This window comes from Ranitomeya imitator, chromosome 3 (genome assembly GCF_032444005.1).
Source record: "Ranitomeya imitator isolate aRanImi1 chromosome 3, aRanImi1.pri, whole genome shotgun sequence".
In the NCBI taxonomy this organism is placed as follows: Eukaryota; Metazoa; Chordata; class Amphibia; order Anura; family Dendrobatidae; genus Ranitomeya; species Ranitomeya imitator.
This window is the reverse complement of record NC_091284.1, coordinates 111270544-111296622: the sequence shown is the minus strand read 5'-3', so window position 1 is coordinate 111296622 and position 26079 is coordinate 111270544. Positions and strand designations below refer to the sequence as shown.

At 41.2% G+C, this 26079-nt stretch overlaps 1 protein-coding gene across 1 annotated transcript in view; it reads right to left on the bottom strand.

Annotated features, from left to right (window-relative positions):
- Positions 1-203: 203 nt before the first annotated feature.
- The window catches only part of CCDC92B (coiled-coil domain containing 92B), a 121240-nt gene continuing 95364 nt past the window's right edge, over positions 204-26079 (bottom strand). Inside the window, exon 4 of the mRNA XM_069761276.1 lies at positions 204-5347. Within this exon, the coding sequence (XP_069617377.1) occupies positions 4605-5347 (743 nt within the window). The 3' untranslated portion in view covers positions 204-4604. The remainder of the gene's footprint in view (positions 5348-26079) is intronic.

Genomic DNA, 26079 nt, shown 5'->3' with positions numbered 1-26079 from the left:
CTAGTTAAAGAATACAATTTATACATATATATATATATATATATATATATATATATATATATATATATATATATATGTAGCAACCTACAGCAGACTTCTAGTTTTAGAAAAAAAAAGTTGACAATGAATGGCTTTTTTTACTTTTATACTACACTTGCCATGTTTCAAAAAAGTTAGAGTATCTTAAAGAAGGGGCATGGCCTATCACAGTATGACAATTTTATTTTCATTTATGGCTGAAATCGGCGTAGAGGTTGCACAGATTTACAAATGCCGGTAGCTGACATAAACACAGATAGGCAAGAGGCAAGGATACAACAAATGTATTAAGATGCCTATGTCTCTTAATACATTATATGCATGTTATTCCAATGATTGTAGACACACTAGTCTAAAGCCAATGCCCCCATTGATGTTGGCTTGCTTGAGTGCTAAATTTATTGCAACAACTCAAACATCCAAGGTTGGATAATCATTATGGAGAAATATAGTTTTTCATGCTTATAAATAATATAGATATGGTTTATAACACAGCTCTTTGAGGATTATATTTTAGTTATACATCTACAATAAGAGATAAGGATTTCTGCTAACATACGAGGATGGCTAAAGTAACGGAGGAATAGACAACCTTGATAAGTCGGTGAGGTCCAACATTCTCTGCTATTTCATTTTTTAATATATCTTTATGACAGTTGGCCTCATAATTTCCTGCGTAGACATAAGGTTAAATAACAAAGTTCAGACTGCCTGGAGCGACCACTAGGGGGAGCTTGGAAGCTTTCTGAATACAGTTTATACATTCATTGGAATAGTGAAACGCTATACAGGAAGCCCTTCTGCTACCCCCTGCGTAGCTTCAAGCAAACAGAAATCAAAGGGGTCGTCCATTAAAAAAATAGCTAGAAATGTGTTTAAATAGCAAAATATCTAAGTTATTATATACGTCAATAAACAACTATGTCCCAATCTTCAAATATCAGTATCAGTCCAGGTCCCAGAAACTTCAGTTATAGCTTGTGCTGAATCTAGCACAGCGTTTCCTGTGCCATCGGTGCTGCGCACAATGAGGTTGACCTACTAGCTCATTTCAAATCCTAGGTTAGCCCCTTTTTTGTCTCAGCATCAACAGTCACAGATAGTAGAGCTGACTAAGCTATTTAAATGAGCCAGTCCCCTTTGACTACAATGACACAATGGTCCTTGTCATTTCAACAAGCTTAGCACCCACCAATTGTACGAGCGAATACAAAAATGTTGTGACATACCTTATCAGAGAAATATGCTTCTCCACTTATGAGCCACTTCATCCCCTCCTGGACTCCTCATTTACTCTAAAAATACAGCTTAAATCTGTGTAAGTCAAATTATGATGGTCTACCAGCACAGTGAGGTGTCAGCTAACTCCATCTATAACCCATGGAGGTGGAGAAGGGAGGAGTAGTGAGAAACGGTGTGAGAAAACAGGCCCATATAGCAGAGAAAACAGGCAGATCATGCTACAGTTATTGAGTGATTTAGTTTATCCCATAGCTGGATTCACAGTTACACCACTCAGTGATGTGGTATGATGTCCTCTATACATCTACTAATTCTCAACATGACTTAAACAGAGAAAGAAGAGCAGGATTCAATGATGTCTCTGTGTATTGTGTATGGAAGATATCACAGCAGCTAGATCCCACTCACAAGCTCAGAGACAACTGAAAACAAAAGATATAGCTTGCATAGGGGAAATCTGGTGGACAATACAGGATACAAGTCATATAATGGCCAGAAATAATGCTATTCTCCATGTACACACATTAATTATAAAAAAAAAGTTTCCTGAAAGGATAGATGCGCTTTAAAGCCTATGTGTAAGTTGTACATCTTGCTATTTTATACACAAATGTGCTATAGCTATGCAGTCGATTTGGAGCTTTGTTAGAGTAATAACTAAAATACTCATATTATAAGATTTAAAAAAAATGTTGTAAAGTCTTTGTAACAATGTACATGAAACTAACCATGTATAATATACAGTATGTATAAAGATTATGAAATAATACGATTAGCTAATAAGGGTCTAACAATAGCGTGTGTAGGGGTTGTAGTTGCAACTGGGTTCTGGAACTTATAGGGGCCAAAAATGTCCTTTTGATATATATGACAAGAAAAATACTATGAAGGCCCCGTGATTGTTGGGGGCCCTGTTGGAGATCTTGCACTGGTGCTCATGAGCTTCAAGTTAAGCCATTACTGTATTAGGTACTGTACATTGTATCATTAACATACAATATAAAATATGAAAGCTCATGTGACTGTACAAAGACAAATGCATCATAGATCTCATAGAGGAGAACTATAATGTGAAATGTTAAAGGGTTAATCCAAAACTGAAAAAAAAAATAAAAACAGCTACCTACCTGCCTGTTGTGCCTGGTACAGATCTCTGCCAGCACAAGGAAGTCCCAAGCTTCTCCTTGCGGGCATTCAGTTTTCCATTGATGTCACGTCGACAGAGCAGCAACTTCTCTTCCGCACTGCTCTGTTGATGGGGCGTGACTGCTGATGTCATGCTGATTGACAGCCAGCTTCCTGTTGCCTAACTGCTGCCCTGTCTACAGAACAGCCCGGAAGAGGAAGAAATGCTCTGTTGACATTGAGATGTTGAATTGGCAGCAGGATCGGTCAATGACCGCTCTGTGTCGGTGCTTGGTAGAGCTGGGACGCAGTTAGCAACTATTTACCTGTTCATTTTTAGGCCCATAGTAAAAAAAATGTCCTTGATAATCCCTTTAAGTGTATTCTTGTAAGCGTCTACCACGCAAGGTTACAGATTTATGATTAGATGGCAGAACACAGTGCAATGTCTGTAGTGGTTATATATGAAGGACAATGATGTGGGCTTAGCGGCATTGGCCCGGACAGCCATATATAATGTATAGCCCACCTGTTATTGTACTAAACTAATCCCTATGTGTGAATGATATCTCAAAATAAGATTGTTGGCTCAATCCCCGCTGACAGTCCCTCTTTTCTCCTGCCATTCCTTTCCTCTGTCCAATACCCGATGATGAGTTTCCAGTGTTGACTTGTAAAGAGCAGGAACCAACAGTGAGGAGCATGGTCATGCCTGTCACAAGAGGAGGTTACCTTTTGAAATGAAAATATGTACCCTGGGGACAGGTAAATTTTAGTTGTCCTTAACAGGTAAACAATGATTTCTGCACCTGATTATACAATTTTGAGGAAAGGGACGTTCTACCAACTCTTTGTTAAAAACTTGTCAAAAGGAATAAACAGAAGAAAATCCAAAGTGACAAGTATTTCAAATGCACAGCCCGTCTTTGATCTATATATATATATGCAAATTGCAGAGCTCTAAAAGAAAATCGCATATTCCCAAAGCAGTTCTAAATGTAATCACTTAATGCCTCCACATTGCCTGAGGATAAATCAATGAATGAGAAAATCACTTTCAGAAAAAGAAAAACTAGTTAAAGAAAGGCCTTGTCTTATCATGGGCATGTTGGGCATTTCCTCTAAAATTTTCATGAGTAAGGTAAAAAAGCAAGCACTGCACGAAAATTTTATGAAGACTGAAATGCAAGGATGGAGCTAGCAAAGTAACTACGTATTTCATAAAGATTAGATGATGAATATTTAAAGTGTCTGTCTAGCCATCAATGACACCATCACGTAATTCTAAGCCTAATAATACTGTCTACATGGCGATCAGCTCTATAGGAAATACTTCTTCAGCTAGTCGTGATGTAATTATTACTTTGGTATCAACTAGAAAAATTTAATTGATGCAAATCAGATATTGAGAAACCAGCTCATTCGTGTTCAGTTGTGCAAACTGGAGGGTTAAATATACAGTTTTAGACAATGTAAAAATAAATAGAGCGTCTTTCTCCTTGTAGAAAAATCATATTGTAGTCCATTCACCTGATTCCTGAATTCCTTGAGCGTGTAATATGATTTTGCATTGACATCCGTTCTAATAAAAATGTGGAAATTTAAACTTCTTTAAATTGAAAAAAACAAACAAACAAACAAACAAACAAACAAACAAACAAACAAAACATATTTCGATTATCCTGTACCAGGGGTGAATAAAACAATTTGTTCCTATGGTAGATAGAGAGGCCAAGCAGCAAAGAGACCTACTGTATGGGAGGTACGCAAATACTGTATTGGGAAAAACAAGAACATCCTCCAAGAGTAGTGCATAGTCTTTTCTTTTGCTTATATGAGGTTAGGAATTTGTAGGATATATAAATTATGGTTATTGTTGCTTAGGTTATAATGAATGAATCCCTTCAGAACTGAGATGAATGATATAAAAATAGAATTATAACAAAAATAAGGTCACAAGACTTGTTAAAAGAAGGGCATTGGAGAAAATGTGCTGTCCCGTCGGGGAATACTCTGTCATTAGGCATTGGGAGAGGACTTCAGCCAAACACAGGAAGACAATAACAAAAGAGACCGTTCCTTTAAGTCCAAAATGTTAGTGGACATGTATGTTACTGAAGTACCCGCTTTCCCTCTTCATCAGCCATTTTATGGCCTATTAGGTACGGCTACATATCCTTCAAATAAAATCTACTGCTTTATTCTGAATCTCGTGAGCGTTGTCGGGCCAATGCCCTCCTCTTTCCTCTCTCACTTTTTGTAAGTTTTGTTTTGACAACAGGAATAGGAGGTGGCGAATCCTCGTTATCTGATGACAGTCTCTCCGACCATTGAGCGCCCGCTGCCAGACCGCTACCAGCAGGGCCTGAAGCACTTTTATCACAGTGAGGTTTTGTGTCTGATCTCTGTCGATGAGGCGGCTGCATATACCTCTTGGGGTATAAAAATAGAGCTGGATCTGGCATGGCTTCCAAATCATCATAGTTGGTCATTTGATCTCTCTGAAAACAGTCTCTTGACTTATCTACGCCCAAGGAACAGTCAGGTCTCCAGACACTGTGGTTCTTATGTACTCTCCGCCTGGCTCTTCCTTCATGGTATGGTTGCTTGACTCCTACGATGTCCAGCGGTCGTGAGGTCATCTGACAGCTGTTTTGTGAGCTTTGCGGCTTTTGCTTAGAGGCATGCAATTGGAAGGACAAATAAGCTGCAGCTTCAGTTTGTTTATGCAGTTCTGTATTTAATATGGTCACTCTGTGACTTCTTTTCTTCAGCTCCTCCAGGAAACGTCTTTCTTTCTCCCTTAGTTTAGATCTCAAGGCTGCAACTCGATTCTCTCGGAGATAGAGATCCTTCTTTAACTGGAGGTTCAGGTGTTCTTTTTCTATGTACCTGGCTTCCAGAATTCTGCATTTTTCCTCCATTTCAAACTCAAGTTGATCTGAAAAAGTATAAAGATGCGTTAGCAGTGCCTAATAATGCTTTGGAGTAATTATGACATTTTCTAAAAAGATACGGCATTGTTCCTGTCTAGTACTACATGCTTACGTATGCTACAATTTTACGTGCTTATTTGGTGCTTATAGCACCATTAATTTCCACAGCACTTTACAAACATCATCATCACTGTCATTATCGGGGCTGACAATCTAAATTTCCTATTTGTATGTTTTTGGAGTGTTGGTGGAATCTCATACAAACATGTAGAGAAGATAAATCCTTGCAGATGTTGTCTTTGGCGTGATTTGAATCCTTGGACTCCGGTGCTACAAAGTTGGATCCCAACTTTGCAGTCTTCTCACAAGTATGTAGGCATCTCTTTCTAGAATTGATTCCCCCATAACCCCTTCACCCCAAAGCCTGTTTTCACCTAAGTGACAGGGCGAATTTTTACAATTCTGACCACTGTCACTTTATGAGGTCATAACTCTGAAACGCTTCAACGGATCCTGGTGATTCTGACACTGTTTTCTCGTGACATATTGTACTTCATGATAGTGGTAAAACTTCTTCGATATGACTTGCATTTATTTGTGAAAAAAACTAAAATTTGTCGGAAATTATGAAAATTTAGCAATTTTCAAACTCTTAGTTTTTATGCCCTTAAATTAGAGAGTTATATCACATAATATAGTTAATAAACAACATTTCCCACATGTCTGCTTTACATCAGCACAATTTTGGAAACATAATTTTTTTTGTTAGGACGTTATAAGGGTTAAAAGTTGACCAGCGATTTCTCATTTTTGCAACAAAATTTGCAAAACCATTTTTTTACGGACCACCTCACACTTGAAGTGACTTTGAGGGGTCTATATGACAGAAAATGCCCAAAAGTGACACCATTCTAAAAACTGCACCCCTCAAGGTACTCAAAACCACATTCAAAAAGTTTATTAACCCTTCAGTTGCTTCACAGGAATTTTTTGAATGTTTAAAAAAATTGAACATTTAACTTTTTTTTCACAAAATTTTTACTTCAGGTCCAATTTGTTTCATTTTACCAAGGGTAACAGGAGAAATTGGACCACAAAAGTCATTGTACAATTTGTCCTGAGTACGCCGATACCCCATATGTGGGGGTAAACCACTGTTTGGGCACATGGCAGAGCTCGGAAGGGAAGGAGCGCCATTTGACTTTTCAATGCAAGATTTGCTGGAATTGAGATCGGAGCCCATGTCACGATTGGAGAGCCCCTGATGTGCCTAAACAGTGGAAACCCCCACAAGTGACACCATTTTGGAAAGTAGACCCCCTAAGGAACTAATCTAGATGTGTGGTGAGCACTTTGAACCTCCAAGTGCTTCACAGAAGTTTATAATGTAGAGCCGTAAAAAAATTTTTTTTATTAATTTTCACAAAAAATGATCTTTTTGCCCCAAATTTTTTATTTTCCCAAGGGTAAAAGGATAAATTGGACCCCAAAAGTTGTTGTGCAATTTGTCCTGAGTACGTCGATACTTCATATATGGGGATAAACCACTGTTTGAGCGCATGGCAGAGCTCGGAAGGGAAGGAGTGCCATTTGACTTTTCAATGCAAAATTGGCTGGAATTGAGATCGGACGCCATGTCGCATTTGGAGAGCCCCTGACGTGCCTTAACAGTGGAAACCCCCCACAAGTGACCCCATTTTGGAAAGAAGACCCCCTAAGGAACTTATCTAGATGTGTGGTGAGCACTTTTAACCCCCAATTGTTTCACTAAAGTTTAGAATGTAGCATTTGAAAATTAAAGAATCATTTTTTCTTTCCACAAAATGATGTTTTAGCCCGCAATTTTTTTTCCCAAGGGTAACAGGAGAAATTGGACCACAAATGTTATTGTCCAATTTGTCCTGAGTACGCTGATACCCCACATGTGGGGGGGAACCACCGTTTGAGTGCATGGCAGAGCTCGGAAGGGAAGGAGCACCGTTTGAAATGCAGACTTAGATGGAATGGACTGCAGGTGTCATGTTGCATTTGCAGAGCCCCTGATGTACCTAAACAGTAGAAACCCACCACAAGTGACCCCATATTGGAAACTAGACCCCCCAAGGAACTTATCTAGATGTGTTGTGAGAGCTTTGAACCAACAAGTGTTTCACTACAGTTTATAACGCAGAGCCGTGAAAATAAAAAATATTTTTTTTTCCACGAAAATGATATTTTATCCCCTATGTTTTTATTTTCCCAAGGGTAACAGGACAAATTGGACCCCAAAAGTTGTTGTCCAACTTGTCCTGAGAACGCTGATACCCCATATGTTGGGGGGAACCACTGTTTGGGTGCACGGCAGAGCTCGGAAGGGAAGGAGCGCCATTTGAAATGCAGACTTAGATGGATTGGTCTGCAGGCGTCATGTTGCATTTGCAGAGCCCCTGATGTACCTAAACAGTAGAAACCCCCCACAAGTGACCCCATATTGGAAACTAGACCCCCCAAGGAACTTATCTAGATGTGTTGTGAGAGCTTTGAACCAACAAGTGTTTCACTACAGTTTATAACGCAGAGCCGTGAAAATAAAAAATATTTTTTTTTCCACGAAAATGATATTTTATCCCCTATGTTTTTATTTTCCCAAGGGTAAGAGGACAAATTGGACCCCAAAAGTTGTTGTCCAACTTGTCCTGAGAACGCTGATACCCCATATGTTGGGGGGAACCACTGTTTGGGTGCACGGCAGAGCTCGAAAGGGAAGGAGCGCCATTTGAAATGCAGACTTAGATGGATTGGTCTGCAGGCGTCATGTTGCATTTGCAGAGCCCCTGATGTACCTAAACAGTAGAAACCCCCCACAAGTGACCCCATATTGGAAACTAGACCCCCAAAGGAACTTATCTAGATGTGTTGTGAGAGCTTTGAACCAACAAGTGTTTCACTGCAGTTTATAACGCAGAGCCGTGAAAATAAAAAATATTTTTTTTTCCACGAAAATGATATTTTATCTCCTATGTTTTTATTTTCCCAAGGGTAACAGGACAAATTGGACCCCAAAAGTTGTTGTCCAACTTGTCCTGAGAACGCTGATACCCCATATGTTGGGGGGAACCACTGTTTGGGCACACAGGAGAACTCGGAAGGGAAGGAGCCCTGTTTTACTTTTTCAAAGCAGAATTGGCTGGAATTGAGATCGGACGCCATGTCGCGTTTGGAGAGCCCCTGATGTGCCTAAACAGTGGAAACCCCCAATTATAACTGAAACCCTAACCCCAACCCTAACCCTAGCCCTAACCCTAACCCTAGCCCTAGCCCTAACCCTAGCCCTAACCCTAGCCCTAACCCTAGCCCTAACCCTAGCCCTAGCCCTAACCCTAGCCCTAACCCTAGCCCTAACACTAGCACTAATGGGAAAATGGAAATAAATACATTTTTTTACATTTTATTATTTTTCCCTAACTAAGGGGGTGATGAAGGGGGGTTTGATTTACTTTTATAGCGTTTTTTTGGCGGATTTTTATGATTGGCAGCTGTCACACACTAAAAGACGCTTTTTATTGCAAAAAATAGTTTTTGCATCACCACATTTTGAGAGCTATAATTTATCCATATTTTGGCCCACAGAGTCATATGAGGTCTTGTTTTCTGCGGGACGAGTTGACGTTTTTATTGGTAACATTTTCGGGCAGATTACATTTTTTGATCGCTTTTTATTCCGATTTTTGGGAGGCGGAATGAACAAAAACCAGCAATTCCTGAATTTCTTTTAGGGGGGGCGTTTATACCGTTCCACGTGTGGTAAAATGGATAAAGCAGTTTTATTCTTCGGGTCAGTACGATTACAGCGATACCTCATTTATGTAATTTTTTTTATGTTTTGGCGCTTTTACACAATAAAAACTATTTTATATAAAAAAATAATTGTTTTTGCATCGCATTATTCTGAGAGCTATAACTTTTTTATTTTTCTGCTGATGATGCTGTATGGCGGCTTTTTTTTTGCGGGACAAGATGACGTTTTCAGCGGTGCCATGGTTATTTATATCTGTCGTTTTGATCGCGTGTTATTCCACTTTTTGCGTTGTTTTTTGCCTTGTTTTTTTTTTTTTTTTTTGCGGTGTTCACTGAAGGGGTTAACTAGTGGGATAGTTTTATAGAGCGGGTCGTTACGGACGCGGCGATACCAAATATGTGTACATTTATTGTTTTTTTTGTTTTTTTACATAAATAAATGGATTTATTGGGAAATGTTTTTTTTTTTTTTATTTGGGGATTTTTTTTAATTTTTTTTTACACATTCTATTTTTTTTTTTTTTACTTTCTAACATTGTCCCAGGGTGGGACATCTCTGTACTAGATCAGATCGTTGATCTGACACTGTGCATAGCACACTGTCAGATCAACGATCTGACAGGCAGCTTAGGTGGCTCTCCAGCGCCTGCTCTCAGCAGGCGCCGGCTAGCCAGGTCACTTCATGACCCGGAAGGAGTCCGGCGGCTATCTTGGATCCGGGGACTCCTTCCAGGTCACTGGAGCAACGCGATCTTATTGCGTTGCTCCGGTGGGAGAGCGCAGGGAGCCCCCGTCCCTGCGCGATCCCCCTCTATGCCGCTGTCACTACTGACAGCGGCATCAGAGGGGTTAAATGCCCGCGATCGGCGATAGCGCCGATCGTGGGCATTGCTGCGGGGTGTCAGCTGTCGTATACAGCTGACACCCGCACCCGATCACCGCGGCGCTCAGCGCGAGACCGCGGTGATCGGTGCGCCGTACTAGTACTGCTGCTGGCACTAATGCAGTGCCGGCAGCGCAGTACTAGTACGGCGCATGTCGCGAAGGGGTTAAATAAGACAGTGTATTATCTGAACTAAAGTTTAAATGATAACCAAACTTTTAAAGAATTTTATCCCTTTTTTAGTACTGTTTAGGAATTGGACCCACAATAACCCAAATCACCAATAGCTTATGCTCGAGCGCAAAAAAATTGGTGTACCAGCCAATAGACTTTCTATTAAACCTGTCAACATACTTTTGAGCCAATGATGAGATTTTCAGGACCCAGAACCCCCACTGATTAACAGTACTGAATAACATAACACAAATTTACAAATATTACCTTTACATTTATATATCATGGTATGTAATGGTTATGAAATGATTGAAATCAAGCAATATAACTTGTCATACATACGCCATGATAATGTGGAGAAGCTTCGCCAGCCCATCAGATATCTCCACCCAACACAACACACACATTAATATTCTCTTTCATTTGAGTCACAGCTGCAAAATTTACATTTTTAAAAGCAGACACATTTTAGAAGCCGGCTAAAACAAGTCTTGATTAGCACCGCTTCTAATAATTATATTATAGCCAAAAGTCTGGCTGGGGGTGCTGAATACAGCACTGAGCCTGTAAGAAGCTTGTGTTCTCATGCCATGAGGTGTTCCATGTCTGTGTCTGGGAAAGGAGGAGGAAAATTAGGAGGTAATGGATAAAATGTCTCAGAACCTGCAATTACAAAAGCTGTTGATTCCCATTTCTTGCATATTTCAGTAGCAGAAAGCAGGTTAATGCTGAACAGTATGAGTATAAAAGCTAACTTCTATTATTATTATTATTATTATTATTACTTCTATATGTGTCGGGCACATGATATCATCTGTGTTTTTACCCCCAAACTGCCATCAGCACCATAATGTTCTGCTTTAGTAATTTCTAAAACTGTGTTAACTAGTGAAGCAGAAGCCTAATTTAAGGAGATTGTATCCTCAGAAAATTACCGATTGTTTAAATCAAGGATTGGGCTAAATATATACAGTACAGACCAAAAGTTTGTACACATCTTCTCATTTAAAGATTTTTCTGCATTTTCATGACTATGGAAACAGGAACACATGGGCTACTTGCACAGTGAACAAGTCTGATTACTGCAACATTTTTTCAAACTGAGTGTTTTTGGTTTTACTATTCTCTTTTGTGTCTTCAGGTTTCTTGGTGGTGTGTGAACATGATCATACAGACTTGTTCACTGTGCAAGTAGCCCATGTGTTCCTGTTTCCATAATTGTTCTCTTGTGTCTACAACACTGGGGAGTTCCACCACGCCTCTTGGGTTATCTGCACAAAAGCTGTTCTACCCTGTATGCACACATGGATTTTTCCTCTCTGAACCCTGTTCACACAGGTTATATACAGATGATCAGGTTTTTAAATACATCAGATAGGGATTGCATACATTAGTTAGGACTGCTCTGATAAGGGTATACCGTGAAGATTGGTAGAGCAGCTTAGTATACATTTTTTGCAAAAAACGTATCAACCAAATACCCTGTTTTTTACATCTTTTACTAGCACTTGCGGATTACTGCAACATTTTTTCAAACTGAGTGTTTTTGGTTTTACTATTCTCTTTTGTGTCTTCAGGTTTCTTGGTGGTGTGTGAACATGATCATACAGACTTGTTCACTGTGCAAGTAGCCCATGTGTTCCTGTTTCCATAATTGTTCTCTTGTGTCTACAAGACTGGGGAGTTCCACCACTCCTCTTGGGCTATCTGCACAAAAGCTGTTCTACCCTGTATGCACACATGGATTTTTCCTCTCTGAACCCTGTTCACACAGGTTATATACAGATGATCAGGTTTTTAAATACATCAGATAGGGATTGCATACATTAGTTAGGACTGCTCTGATAAGGGTATACCGTGAAGATTGGTAGAGCAGCTTAGTATACATTTTTTGCAAAAAACGTATCAACCAAATACCCTGTTTTTTACATCTTTTACTAGCACTTGCGGATTACTGCAACATTTTTTCAAACTGAGTGTTTTTGGTTTTACTATTCTCTTTTGTGTCTTCAATTTTCATGACTATGAAAATTGTACATTCACACTGAAGGCATCAAAACTATGAATTAACACATGTGGAATTATATACTTAACAAAAAAGTGTGAAACAACTGAAATTATGTCTTATTTTCTAGGTTCTTCAAAGTAGCCACCTTTTGCTTTGATGGCTACTTTGAAGAACCTAGAATATAAAACATAATTTCAGTTGTTTCACACTTTTTTGTTAAGTATATAATTCCACATGTGTTAATTCATAGTTTTGATGCCTTCAGTGTGAATGTACAATTTTCATAGTCATGAAAATACAGAAAAATCTTTAAATGAGAAGGTGTGTCCAAACTTTTGGTCTGTACTGTATACTGTATGCAAAAAAAAATGTAGGCAATTTTTTATTCATATCACAATCTGTATTGAAAAGAAAAGCAGAAATCTTGCAATTTTCATACTGATCACTTGGTCTATTTCAGGCTCATACTTCCTGTCCTTCAAGAAACTGTTTTCAGCAGACTCATTATTAACACAGGCAGGATCATAATGTGTGGCAACACCTCTATACACAGCTGAAACACAGGATCCACTATTCCCATTAGGTGATGTCACAACTCCCCCTATTCGTCTTCCCTTCACAAGGACCGTGGCACAGGCTTGTTAGTGGGTCTTAATCAATATATTGCTGCTTATGTGAATGTGGATTTCTGGAAACAACAGGAAGTAGGAGTCTAAAATAGCCTCAATGGCCAGAGGGAAAAAAAAATCCCAAAGCAATAGGTCATATTCTGATGACACATACTATTTAAAGGCCACTGATGCCATATAAAACAAGCGTTTTTGTAGTAAAATTAAGTTAGGTGGGATTAATTATGATTTGACTCCAGCTCCTTGATGGTCGATTCTAGGAGACATAAAATTTGGCATCTGCTTTAGAAAATAAAGCAGCAGAAGAGCATGGTAGTGGTGTCAGTGTGACGCCCCAGGGTCCTGGTTGTCACAGTGACATTGCTTTCCTCACGGGGAGAGTGATGTTACGTTTGGAAGTGATGAAGGATATCTTTTATCAGGTAACGAGAATGCATACAACATGTTCACACTCCAGGCCTTAAGGGGGAGCTCTTAACCTGTTTAAGGTGAACTCCCCTATAACTGCATCCTGATCTGGAGGGAAAGTGTTCAGAAAGTGAGAGACACAGAAGAGAGCAGACCGACATAGAGTGTCAGAAGGTCTGAAGGGGTCGTGTACTCTGAAGCACTACAGCTCCTGGAAAGAGACATATAGAAAGCCGAACATTCAGTGAGTGTGCAGGAGAGCGAAGCACAGGAGAGTGACATGAGGGGAGATCAGCTGCAAATGAACTATCTCTTTCTGAAGTGCAGATAACCGGTAGCCGGAACACCAAGGACTGTAGAGAGAACATCTGTGAGGACCTCATCTGAAACCATAGGCAGTAAGGGACTACAACACCACCGCGCTAGAGGAAGGCTTTTAACTCCACCTGGTAAAGGGGACTCTGGATTCGCTTTCAAACCGTCCGCACCCTGCCTGCCCTGTGATCTGGTGATCTGGACTGTGGCTGCTGAGTGCTGAAGTCTTCAGTAAATAAGGTAAACAGACTGCAAACCTGTGTCCTCGTTCTTCACTGCACTCCTCACCATCTTCCATCTACACACCGGGAAGCCCTGGGGAAATGCTTCACCTGTGGGAAGGTATACCATCTAGCTGCCATAACATCACCCCAGAGGACCCCTTAAGGCAGCGTCGGTCCCCACTGACCAAATACCACAGGTGGCGTCACAAACATAAACTTTATTTTTTCACTTTAACCCCTTTCTGACATTAGATGTACTATCCCGTCGAGGTGGGGTGGGCCCCTATGACCACCGATGGGATAGTACGTCATACGCGATCGGCCGCGCTCATGGGTGGAGCGCGGCCGATCGCTGCCGGTTGTCAGCTGCCTATCGCAGCTGACATCCGGCACTATGTGCCAGGAGCGGTCACAGACCGCTCCCGCCACATTAACCCCCGGCACACCGCGATCAAACATGATCGCGGTGTGCCGGCGGTATAGGGAAGGATCGCACAGGGAGGGGGCTCCCTGCGGGCTTCCCTGAGCCCCCCGCAGCAACGCGATGTGATCGCGTTGCTGCGAGGGTCTCCCTACCTCCCTCCCTGTAGCAGGCCCAGATCCAAGATGGCCGCGGCATCCGGGTCCTGCAGGGAGGGAGGTGGCTTCACAGAGCCTGCTCAGAGCAGACACTGTGAGGCCTGCAGTGCTCTGAGACAGATCGGTGATCTGACAGAGTGCTATGCAAACTGTCAGATCACCGATCTGTGATGTCCCCCCCCCTGGGACAAAGTAAAAAAGTTAAAAAAAATTTTTCCAAATGTGTAAAAAAAAAAAAATATTCCTAAATAATGAAAAAAAAAATATTATTCCCATAAATACATTTCTTTATCTAAATAATAATAAAAAAAAACAATAAAAGTACACATATTTAGTATCGCTGCGCCGTAACGACCCCACCTATAAAACTGGCCCCCTTGTTTAACCCCTTCAGAAAACACCGTGAGGGAAAAAAAAAAAAAAATGAGGCAAAAAACAACGCTTTATTATCATACTGCCGAACAAAAAGTGGAATAACACGCGATCAAAAAGACAGATATAAATAACCATGGTACCGCTGAAAACGTCATCTTGTCCCGCAAACGTCATCTTGTCCCGAGCCACCATACAGCATCATCAGCAAAAAAATAAAAAAGTTATATTCCTGAGAATAAAGCGATGCAAAAATAATTATTTTTTCTATAAAATAGTTTTTATCGTATAAAAGCGCCAAAACATAAAAAAATGATATAAATGAGGTGTCGCTGTAATCGTACTGACCCCAAGAATAAAACTGCTTTATCAATTTTACCAAACGCGGAACGGTATAAACGCCTCCCCCAAAAGAAATTCATGAATAGCTGGTTTTTGGTCATTCTGCCTCACAAAAATCGGAATAAAAAGCGATCAAAAAATGTCACATGCCCGAAAATGTTACCAATAAAAACGTCAACTCGTCCCACAAAAAAACAAAACCTCACATGACTCTGTGAACCAAAATATGGAAAAATTATAGCTCTCAAAATGTGGTAACGCAAAAAATATTTTTTGGAATAAAAAGCGTCTTTCAGTGTGTGACGGCTGCCAATCATAAAAATCCGCTAAAAAATCTGCTATAAAAGTAAATCAAACCGCCCTTCATCACCCCCTAAGTTAGGGAAAAATTAAAAAAATGTATTTCCATTTTCCCATTAGGGCTAGGGTTAGGACTAGGGTTAGGGTTAGAGTTGGGGCTAGGGTTAAGGCTACAGTTAGGGTTGGGGCTAAAGTTAGGGATAGGGTTGGGGCTAAAGTTACGGTTAGGGTTTAGATTACATTTACAGTTGGGAATAGGGTTGGGATTAGGGTTAGGAGTGTGTCAGGGTTAGAGGTGTGGTTAGGGTTACTGTTGGGATTAGGGTTAGGGGTGTGTTTGGATTAGGGTGTCAGTTATAATTGGGGGGTTTCCACTGTTTAGGCACATCAGGGGCTCTCCAAACGCGACATGGCGTCCGATCTCAATTCCAGCCAATTCTACGTTGAAATAGTAAAACAGTGCTTCTTCCCTTCCGAGCTCTCCCGTGTGCCCAAACAGGGGTTTACCCCAACATATGAGGTATCAGCGTACTCAGGACAAATAGGACAACAACTTTTTGGGTCCAATTTTCTCATTTTACCCTTGGGAAAATACAAAACTGGGGGCTAAAAAATAATTTTTGTGGGAAAAAAAAGATTTTTTATTTTCACGGCTCTGCGTTATAAACTGTAGTGAAACACTTGGGGGTTCAAAGTTCTCACAACACATCTAGATAAGTTCCCTGGGGGGTCTAGTTTCCAATATGGGGTCACTTGTGGGGGGTTTCCCCCACATATGGGGTGACAGCGCACTCAGGACAAATTGGACAACAAATTTTGGGGTCCAATTTCTCCTGTTACCTTCGGGAAAATACAAAACTGGGGGCTAAAATATAATTTTTGTGGGAAAAAATTTTAGTTTTATTTTTACGGCTCTGCATTATAAACTTCTGTGAAGCCCTTGGTGGGTCAAAGCGCTCACCACACATCTAGATAAGTTCCTTAGGGGGGTCTACTTTCCAAAATAGTGTCACTTGTGGGGGGTTTCAATGTTTAGGCACATCAGTGGCTGTCCAAACGCAACATGGCGTCCCATCTCAATTCCTGTCAATTTAGCATTGAAAAGTCAAACGGCGCTACTTCCCTTCTGAGCTCTCCCATGCGCCCAAACAGTGGTTTACCCCCACATATTGGGTATCCGCATACTCAGGACAAATTGTACAACAACTTTTGGGGTCCAATTTCTTCTCTTATCCTTGGGAAAATAAAAAATTGGGGGCAAAAAGATAATTTTTGTGAAAAAATATGATTTTTTATTTTTACGGGTCTGCATTATAAACTTCTGTGAAGCACTTGGTGGGTCAAAGTGCTCACCACACCTCTAGATAAGTTCCTTAGGGGGTCTGCTTTCCAAAATGGTGTCACTTGTGGGGGATTTCAATGTTTAGGCACATCAGTGGTTTTCCAAACGCAACATGGCGTCCCATCTCAATTCCTGTCAATTTTGCTTTGAAAAGTCAAACGGCGCTCCTTCCCTTCCGAGCTCTCCCATGCGCCCAAACAGTAGTTTAGACCCACATATGGGGTATCAGCGTACTCAGGACAAATTGTACAACAACGTTTGGGGTCCATTTTCTCCTGTTACCCTTGGGAAAATAAAACAAATTGGAGCTGAATTAAATTTTTTCTGAAAAAAATGTAAATGTTAATTTTTATTTAAACATTCCAAAAATTCCTGTGAAGCACCAGAAGGGTTAATAAACTTCTTGAATATGGTTTTGAGCACCTTGAGGGGTGCAGTTTTTTGAATGGTGTCACACTTGGGTATTTTCTATCATATAGACCTCTCAAAATGACTTCAAATGAGATGTGGTCCCTAAAAAAAAATGGTGTTGTAAAAATGAGAAATTGCTGCTCAACTTTTAACCCTTATAACTCCCTAACAAAAAAAAATTTTGGTTCCAAAATTGTGCTGATGTAAAGTAGACATGTGGGAAATGTTACTTATTAAGTATTTTGTGTGACATATCTCTGTGATTTAATTGCATAAAAATTCAAATAGGAAAATTGCGAAATTTTCATAATTTTTGCCGAATTTCCATTTTTTTCACAAATAAACGCAGGTACTATCAAAGAATTTTTACCACTATCATGAAGTACAATATGTCATGAGAAAACAGTGTCAGAATCACTGGGATCCGTTGAAGCGTTCCAGGGTTATAACCTCATAAAGGGACAGTGGTCAGAATTGTAAAAATTGGCCCGGTCATTAACGTGCAAACCACCCTTGGGGATAAAGGGGTTAAAGACCTTTTCCTTTTACACGGGCGCCCAGGGCCACGGACCGGGTTGGAGCCACCGTGACATCCCCCTGTGAACGCAGGACCCGGTACCGAGTACCCCACGGCCCTGGCGGGCGACTCACCAGTTTAGATGGGTAGAGTTAAAAAAATACCAGAACTGGTCTTTCAAATGTCAATATTTTTAGAAAAAGAAATACACAATTACTTTGTTTTAATAATATGGATTACTGTACCCCTGGGTAGTATGATATGGAGTTCAACCACCATAGCAGTCATTACAACTCCCTATGGGCTGAAAAATGAAAACTAAGAGGGAATCACTATCAAGGATATAAACCTAACCTTACATATACCATTTAAGAAAAAAAAAAAAAGTAGTAAGCAACAGCAGTACAAAAAAATTGATCAAAAAGGACAAGAAAAAACTTCAACACACAATAGGTGGCAATAACTACAATGAACCCTCAATAAAGTAATAACCTACCCCTTTTTGCCAAAAAATGTATCATTTAACAAAGTACCATTTAACCCCTTTACCCCCAAGGGTGGTTTGCACGTTAATGACCGGGCCAATTTTTACAATTCTGACCACTGTCCCTTTATGAGGTTATAACTCTGGAACGCTTCAATGGATCCTGGTGATTCTGACATTGTTTTCTCGTGACATATTGTACTTCATGACAATGGTAAAAATTATTTGATAGTACCTGCGTTTATTTGTGAAAAAAACGGAAATTTGGCGAAAATTATGAAAATTTCGCAATTTTCCAACTTTGAATTTTTATGCAATTAAATCACAGAGATATGTCACACAAAATACTTAATAAATAACATTTCCCACATGTCTACTTTACATCAGCACAATTTTGGAAACAAAATTTTTTTTTGTTAGGGAGTTATAAGGGTTAAAAGTTGACCAGCAATTTCTCATTTCTACAACACCATTTTATTTTAGGGACCACATCTCATTTGAAGTCATTTTGAGGGGTCTATATGATAGAAAATACCCAAGTGTGACACCATTCTAAAAACTACACCCCTCAAGGTGCTCAAAACCATATTCAAGAAGTTTATTAACCCTTCTGGTGCTTCACAGGAATTTTTTGAATGTTTAAATAAAAATGAACATTTAACTTTTTTTCACAAAAAATTTAATTCAGCTCCAATTTGTTTTATTTTACCAAGGGTAACAGGAGAAAATGGACCCCAAACATTGTTGTACAATTTGTCCTGAGTATGCCAATACCCCACATGTGGGGGTAAACCACTGTTTGGGCGCATGGCAGAGCTCGGAAGCGAAGGAGTGCCATTTGACTTTCAATGCAAAATTGACTGGAATTGAGATGGGACGCCATGTTTCGTTTGGAGAGCCCCTGATGTGGCTAAACATTGAAACCCCCCACAAGTGACACCATTTTGGAAAGTAGACCCCCTAAGGAACTTATCTAGAGGTGTGGTGAGCACTTTGACCCAACAAGTGCTTCACAGAAGTTTATAATGTAGAACCGTAAAAATAAAAAATCATATTTTTTCACAAAAATTATCTTTTCGCCCCCAATTTTTTATTTTCCCAAGGGTAAGAGAAGAAATTGGACCCCAAAAGTTGTTGTACAATTTGTCCTGAGTACGCTGATAGCCCATATGTGGGGGTAAACCACTGTTTGGGCGGATGGGAGAGCTCGGAAGGGAAGGAGCGCCGTTTGACTTTTCAAAGCAAAATTGACAGGAATTGAGATGGGACGCCATGTTGCGTTTGAAGAGCCACTGATGTGCCTAAACATTGAAACCCCCCACAAATGACACCATTTTGGAAAGTAGACCCCCTAAGGAACTTATCTAGAGGTGTGGTGAGCACTTTGACCCACCAAGTGCTTCACAGAAGTTTATAATGCAGAGCCGTAAAAATAAAACAAAATTTTTTTCCCACAAAAATTATTTTTTTAGCCCCCAGTTTTGTATTTTCCTGAGGGTAACAGGAGAAATTGGACCCCAAAATTTGTTGCCCAATTTGTCCTGAGTGCGATGATACACCATATGTGGGGGGAACCACTGTTTGGGCACATGGGAGGGCTCAGAAGGGAAGGAGTGCCATTTGAATGCAGACTTAGATGGAATGGTCTGCAGGTGTCACATTGCGTTTGCAGAGCCCCTAATGTACCTAAACAGTAGAAACCCCCCACAAGTGACACCATTTTGGAAAGTAGACCCCCTTAGGAACTTATCTAGATGTGTGCTGAGCGCTTTGACCCACCAAGGGCTTCACAGAAGTTTATAATGGAGAGCCGTAAAAATAAAACAAAAATTTTTTCCCACAAAAATTATTTTTTAGCCCCCAGTTTTGTATTTTCCCGAGGGTAACAGGAGAAAATCGACCCCACAATTTGTTGTCCAATTTGTCCTGAGTGCGCTGATACCCCATATGTGGGGGGGAACCACTGTTTGGGCGCATGGGAGGGCTCGGAAGGGAAGGAGCTCCATTTGGAATGAGGACTTAGATGGAATGGTCTGCAGGTGTCACATTGCATTTGCAGAGCCCCTAATGTACCTAAACAGTAGAAACCTCCCACAAGTGACACCATTTTGGAAACTAGACCCCCTAAGGAACTCATCTAGATGTGTTGTGATAGCTTTGAACCCCCAAGTGTTTCACTACAGTTTGTAACGCAGAGCCGTGAAAATTAAAAAAAAAAAATCTTTCCCCCCAAAATTATTTTTTAGCCCCCAGTTTTGTATTTTCCCGAGGGTAAAAGGAGAAATTCGACCCCATAAGTTGTTGTCCAATTTGTCCTGAGTACGCTGATACCCCGTATGTTGGGGGAAACCACCGTTTGAGCGCATGGCAGAGCTCGGAAGGGAAGGAGCGCCATTTGGAATGCAGACTTAGATGGAATGGTCTGCAGACGTCACATTGCATTTGCAGAACCCCTAATGTACCTAAACAGTAGAAACCCCCCACAAGTGACCCCATATTGGAAACTAGACCCCCCAGGGAACTAATCTAGATGTGTTGTGAGAACTTTGAACCCCCAAGTGTTTCACTACAGTTTATAACGCAGAGCCGTGAAAATAAAAAATCTTTTTTTTTCCCACAAAAAATATGTTTTAGCCCCGAGTTTTGTATTTTCCCAAGGGTAACAGGAGAAATTGGACCCCAAAAGTTGTTGTCCTATTTGTCCTGAGTACGCTGATACCCCATATGTTGGGGTAAACCCCTGTTTGGGCACACGGGAGAGCTCGGAAGGGAAGAAGCACTGTTTTACTTTTTCAACGCAGAATTGGCTGGAATTGAGATCGGACGCCATGTCGCGTTTGGAGAGCCCCTGATGTGCCTAAACAGTGGAAACCCCCCAATTATAACTGAAACCCTAATCCAAACACACCCCTAACCCTAATCCCAACAGTAACCCTAACCACACCTCTAACCCTGACACACCCCTAACCCTAATCCCAACCCTATTCCCAACCGTAAATGTAATCTAAACCCTAACTGTAACTTTAGCCCCAACCCAAACTGTAGCCCTAGCCCTAGCCCTAACTCTAATCCTAACCCTAGCCCTAACCCTAACCCTAGCCCTAACCCTAACCCTAGCCCTAACCCTAGCCCTAACCCTAGCCCTAACCCTAGCCCTAACCCTAGCCCTAACCCTAGCCCTAACCCTAGCCCTAACCCTAACCCTAGCCCTAACCCTAACCCTAGCCCTAACCCTAGCCCTAACCCTAGCCCTAGCCCTAACCCTAGCCCTAACTCTAACCCTAGCCCTAATGGGAAAATGGAAATAAATACATTTTTTAAATTTTTCCCTAACTAAGGGGGTGATGAAGGGGGGTTTGATTTACTTTTATAGCGGGTTTGCTAGCGGATTTTTATGATTGGCAGCCGTCACACACTGAAAGACGCTTTTTATTGCAAAAAATATTTTTTGCGTTACCACATTTTGAGAGCTATAATTTTTCTATATTTTGGTCCACAGAGTCATGTGAGGTCTTGTTTTTTGCGGGACGAGTTGATGTTTTTATTGGTAACATTTTCGGGCACGTGACATTTTTTAATCGCTTTTTATTCCGATTTTTGTGAGGCAGAATGACCAAAAACCAGCTATTCATGAATTTCTTTTGGGGGAGGCGTTTATACCGTTCCGCGTTTGGTAAAATTGATGAAGCAGTTTTATTCTTCGGGTCAGTACGATTACAGCGATACCTCATTTATATCATTTTTTTATGTTTTGGCGCTTTTATACGATAAAAACTATTTTATAGAAAAAATAATTATTTTTGCATCACTTTATTCTAAGGACTATAACTTTTTTATTTTTTTGCTGATGATGCTGTATGGCGGCTCGTTTTTTGCGGGACAAGATGACGCTTTCAGCGGTACCATGGTTAGTTATATCTGTCTTTTTGATCGCGTGTTATTCCACTTTTTGTTCGGCGGTATGATAATAAAGCGTTGTTTTTTGCCTCGTTTTTTTTTTTTTTTTCTTACGGTGTTTACTAGTGGGCCAGTTTTATAGGTCGGGCCGTTACGGACGCGGCGATACTAAATATGTGTACTTTTATTGTTTTTTTTTTTTTATTTAGATAAAGAAATGTATTTATGGGAATAATATTTTTTTTTTTTTCTTCATTATTTTGGAATATTTTTTTTTATTTTTTTTACACATTTGAAATTTTTTTTTTTTACTTTTTTACTTTGTCCCAGGGGGGGACATCACAGATCAGTGATCTGACAGTTTGTACAGCACTCTGTCAGATCACTGATCTGATAGGAGTGCAGGCTGCTTCACAGTGCCTGCTCTGAGCAGGCTCTGTGAAGCCACCTCCCTCCCTGCAGGACCCGGATCCGCGGCCATCTTGGATCCGGGGCTGGAGGGAGCAGGGAGGGAGGTGAGACCCTCGCAGCAACGCGATCACATCGCGTTGCTGCGGGGGGCTCAGGGAAGCCCGCAGGGAGCCCCCTCCCTGCGCGGTGCTTCCCTGTACCGCCGGCACATCGCGATCATCTTTGATCGCGGTGTGCCGGGGGTTAATGTGCCGGGGGCAGTCCGTGACCGCTCCTGGCACATAGTGCCGGATGTCAGCTGCGATAGACAGCTGACACCCGGCCGCGATCGGCGGCGCTCCCCCCGTGAGCGCTGCCGATCGCATATGACGTACTATTGCGTCCTTGGGAAGTAAAGCCCACCCCACATGGACGCAATAGTACGTCTAATGGCAGAAAGGGGTTAAAATGCAATAGAATATTGACCCAAAGGACCAGTAAGTGCCAGTTCCAAACAATGTCAAGCAATAAACAAGAATCTGGTCCTATAGAAACACCTCAAAATAGCAAATAATATAGTCGGTATGATAAATAGAATATTGGAGATAACAAGGCGTTGTAATAATAAACCCTCTAATGGGGAAATATGCACAAAAGATCTGTAGTTAAAAAAACCATAGTAAACCATGAGATAATGGGTATAGGAGGGATCTGTAAGTTGAGGCAGATGAGCAAGAAATCTCAAAGTGTATCACCACTAGTATTGTGGCTTCATCAGGGATGTAGTGAAGGCAAGTAAGAAAGTCCTTTATAAATGCAGCAGATGAGTGATCATCAATTAATTAGTTACCACATATAGCGTCCAGCTGTCTATGAGATGCAGCATGGAGTCATGGCCACAACATTTCTGCAATCAATGATGTCATAAGGTCTGAGCGAGTTGACTATAAAGTTGTGTGAAAATAGACAGAGATAAAGTTTGTTGAAAATGTGCACCACATACATAATGTGATACATTTTTGGCAGAAGGGGGTTGGTTGCTACCTTATTGAGGGTACAGTGCTGCATATTGGCTTTTTAATAGTTTTTTTTATTGTTTTCCTTTTTGTACATTTGCATAATAAAATTATTTCTACTTATGGAGATCCCTTTTGCACTTGCATATTTTTCTTTTGTCTTAAATAACTCCCTATGGGTTGTCACGTGTTCAGCAGCCAGTGTTGCGTTGTGATGTGATAAGATAGCACGTCTTCTCACTCCCACTTCCCCTTCTCGCCATCCAGTAATCCAGTGCAGATGCTCCAGCAGAGCTCCTTGTTTATACATTAATGTGACAAGCATATGACCACAACAGCCACGTCATTATAGTATTCTATGATATTTTTTTAAAATGTTTCCAAAGCTGGATAACACTTTAAAGACTTTTAGCACGAGCATCCTGGAGTTAGTTTGTTAATATGCATCTTCTCATCTTTCGATCTGACCCAACACTAAGTGGCAGCAAAGTACAATACATTAAAGGACTTCCTAGTCTGCAGACCTAGGAACCTGTGACCATGGTAAAACGCAGCACAACTCAGGCAATCACAGATCCTACACTATGTATACTGGGTATTACATGGTACGCCAATATTTCAAGTACATCAGATAAAATATTAGGCACTATAGTATCAGGATTTCTCATACATTATAGTGCTGCTAAAGGAGTTGACTCATGAAGACAACCACAGTCCAATGCTTATCTAGGTCATATCAAATCATGGAAGATGGCCTTCTTATCAGGAACCCCATCCTCCTTCACCCATTTGGTCAAAATTTTGAAAAAGTCAGTAATACATTGATGGCAACTCATCTAATATTATGTATTACATTATTTTTCCTGTGATGCTTCCACTCCCATCACTCCCCCTCTGCCTCTGACTCAGCGTGTGCCAGGAGTGGAGCTGATGAGGTGCTGAGATGCTTTGCAGAAGCCAGAGCAGCGGGGGAACGAGAAGGAGAGGTAAGTATTGCGTGTATGTGTGTGTCTGCTGCACGATACTGTGTGTGGGGGACTGCACTCTACTGTGTTATGTTTGTGCCTGCTGCACGATACTGTGTGTGGGGGACTTCACTATACTGTGTTATGTTTGTGTCTTCTGCACTATACTGTGTGTGGAGGGACTGCACTATACTGTGTTGTGTGTGTGTCTGCTGCACTATACTGTGTGTAGGGGGGCTGCACTATACTGTGTGTGTGGGCTGCACTATACTGTGTGTGCGAGGGCTGCACTATACTGTGTGTGTCTACTGCACGATGCTGTATGTGGTGGGACTGCACTATACTGTGTTATGTGTGTGTCTGCTGCACTATACTATGTGTGTTGGGGCTGCACTATACTGTGTATATGGGTGGCTGCACTAAACTCTGGGGGACTGCACTATACTGTGTGTGTGGGGGGGCTGCATTATACTGTTTGTGGGGGCTGCATTATACTATGTGTGGGGGGCCGCACTATACTGTGTGTGTGTTTGTGGAGGGCTGAATCATACTGTGTATGTGTGAGGGCTGCTTTATACTATGTGTGGGGTTGCGTTATACTCTGAGAGGGCTGCTTTATATTCTAGGGGTGCTGCATTATATTCTGAGGTTGCAGCTTTATACTCTGAGGGGCGGCATTATACTGAGTGTGTGTGGCAGCACTATACTCTTAGGGGGCTGCATTATACTGTGTGGGTGGCTGCATTATACTGTGTGGGTGTGTGGGGGGCTGCATTATACTGTATGTGTGAGGTGGCTGCACTATACTATGTGTGTGTTTGTGGGAGGGCTGAATTATACTGTGTGGGGGGGCTGCATTATACCTTGTGTGGAAGCTCCATTATACTTTGAAGGGGCTGCATTATACCCTGAGAGGGCTGCATTATTGTTTGATGGGAGCTGGATTATGCTCTATGAAGGGACTACATTATACTCTGAGGGGGGCTGCAGTATACTCTATGAGGGGGGCTGCAATATACTCTATGAGGGGGATGCATTATACTCTCTGAGGGGGCAGCAGTATACTCTGAAGGGGGCTGCATTATACTCTATCAAGGACCACGGGGAGTGCATTTTACTATATGTACTATATAGGACCTGCATTATACTGTATCAAGGACTATCTGTACCAAATATTCTTTCTCATCCGGAGTTAGGGTAGATGCACACGTTCAGTAAACGATGCGGGTTGGACGCTGCAAACTTGTGCAACGTCCATATGTTACAGCATACTGGATGAGATTTCAAGAAATCCCATGCCCACTATGCGTTCACAGACATCTGCAGCTCACCCACGGAGACAGACATGTGGCGCATCTTTCCAAACTGCAGCATTTCTATTTATCTTGCGGAGACGCAAGCCTCTGCAAGATAAATTTCACCCATTCAATGTATTGGGCGCAGTGATTCCGCATGGTTCAGTGGACACATGCAGATTCACCTGTGTTCAATAGCCGGCAAAGCTTTGGACACATTGGACATGTGCTGCGTACAAATCACTGCCAATTACTGAATGTGTGCACTTACCCTAAAGAGGCCAGGAAACAAGTGTCGAATTACATCAATATTGTTATTGTTGCTCGTGCTACTGTGAACAACCTGTGTGTGCTAAATGTGCTACCATGGCCTGAAGAATTTCTGGACTTGTCTCACATTGAGCACATC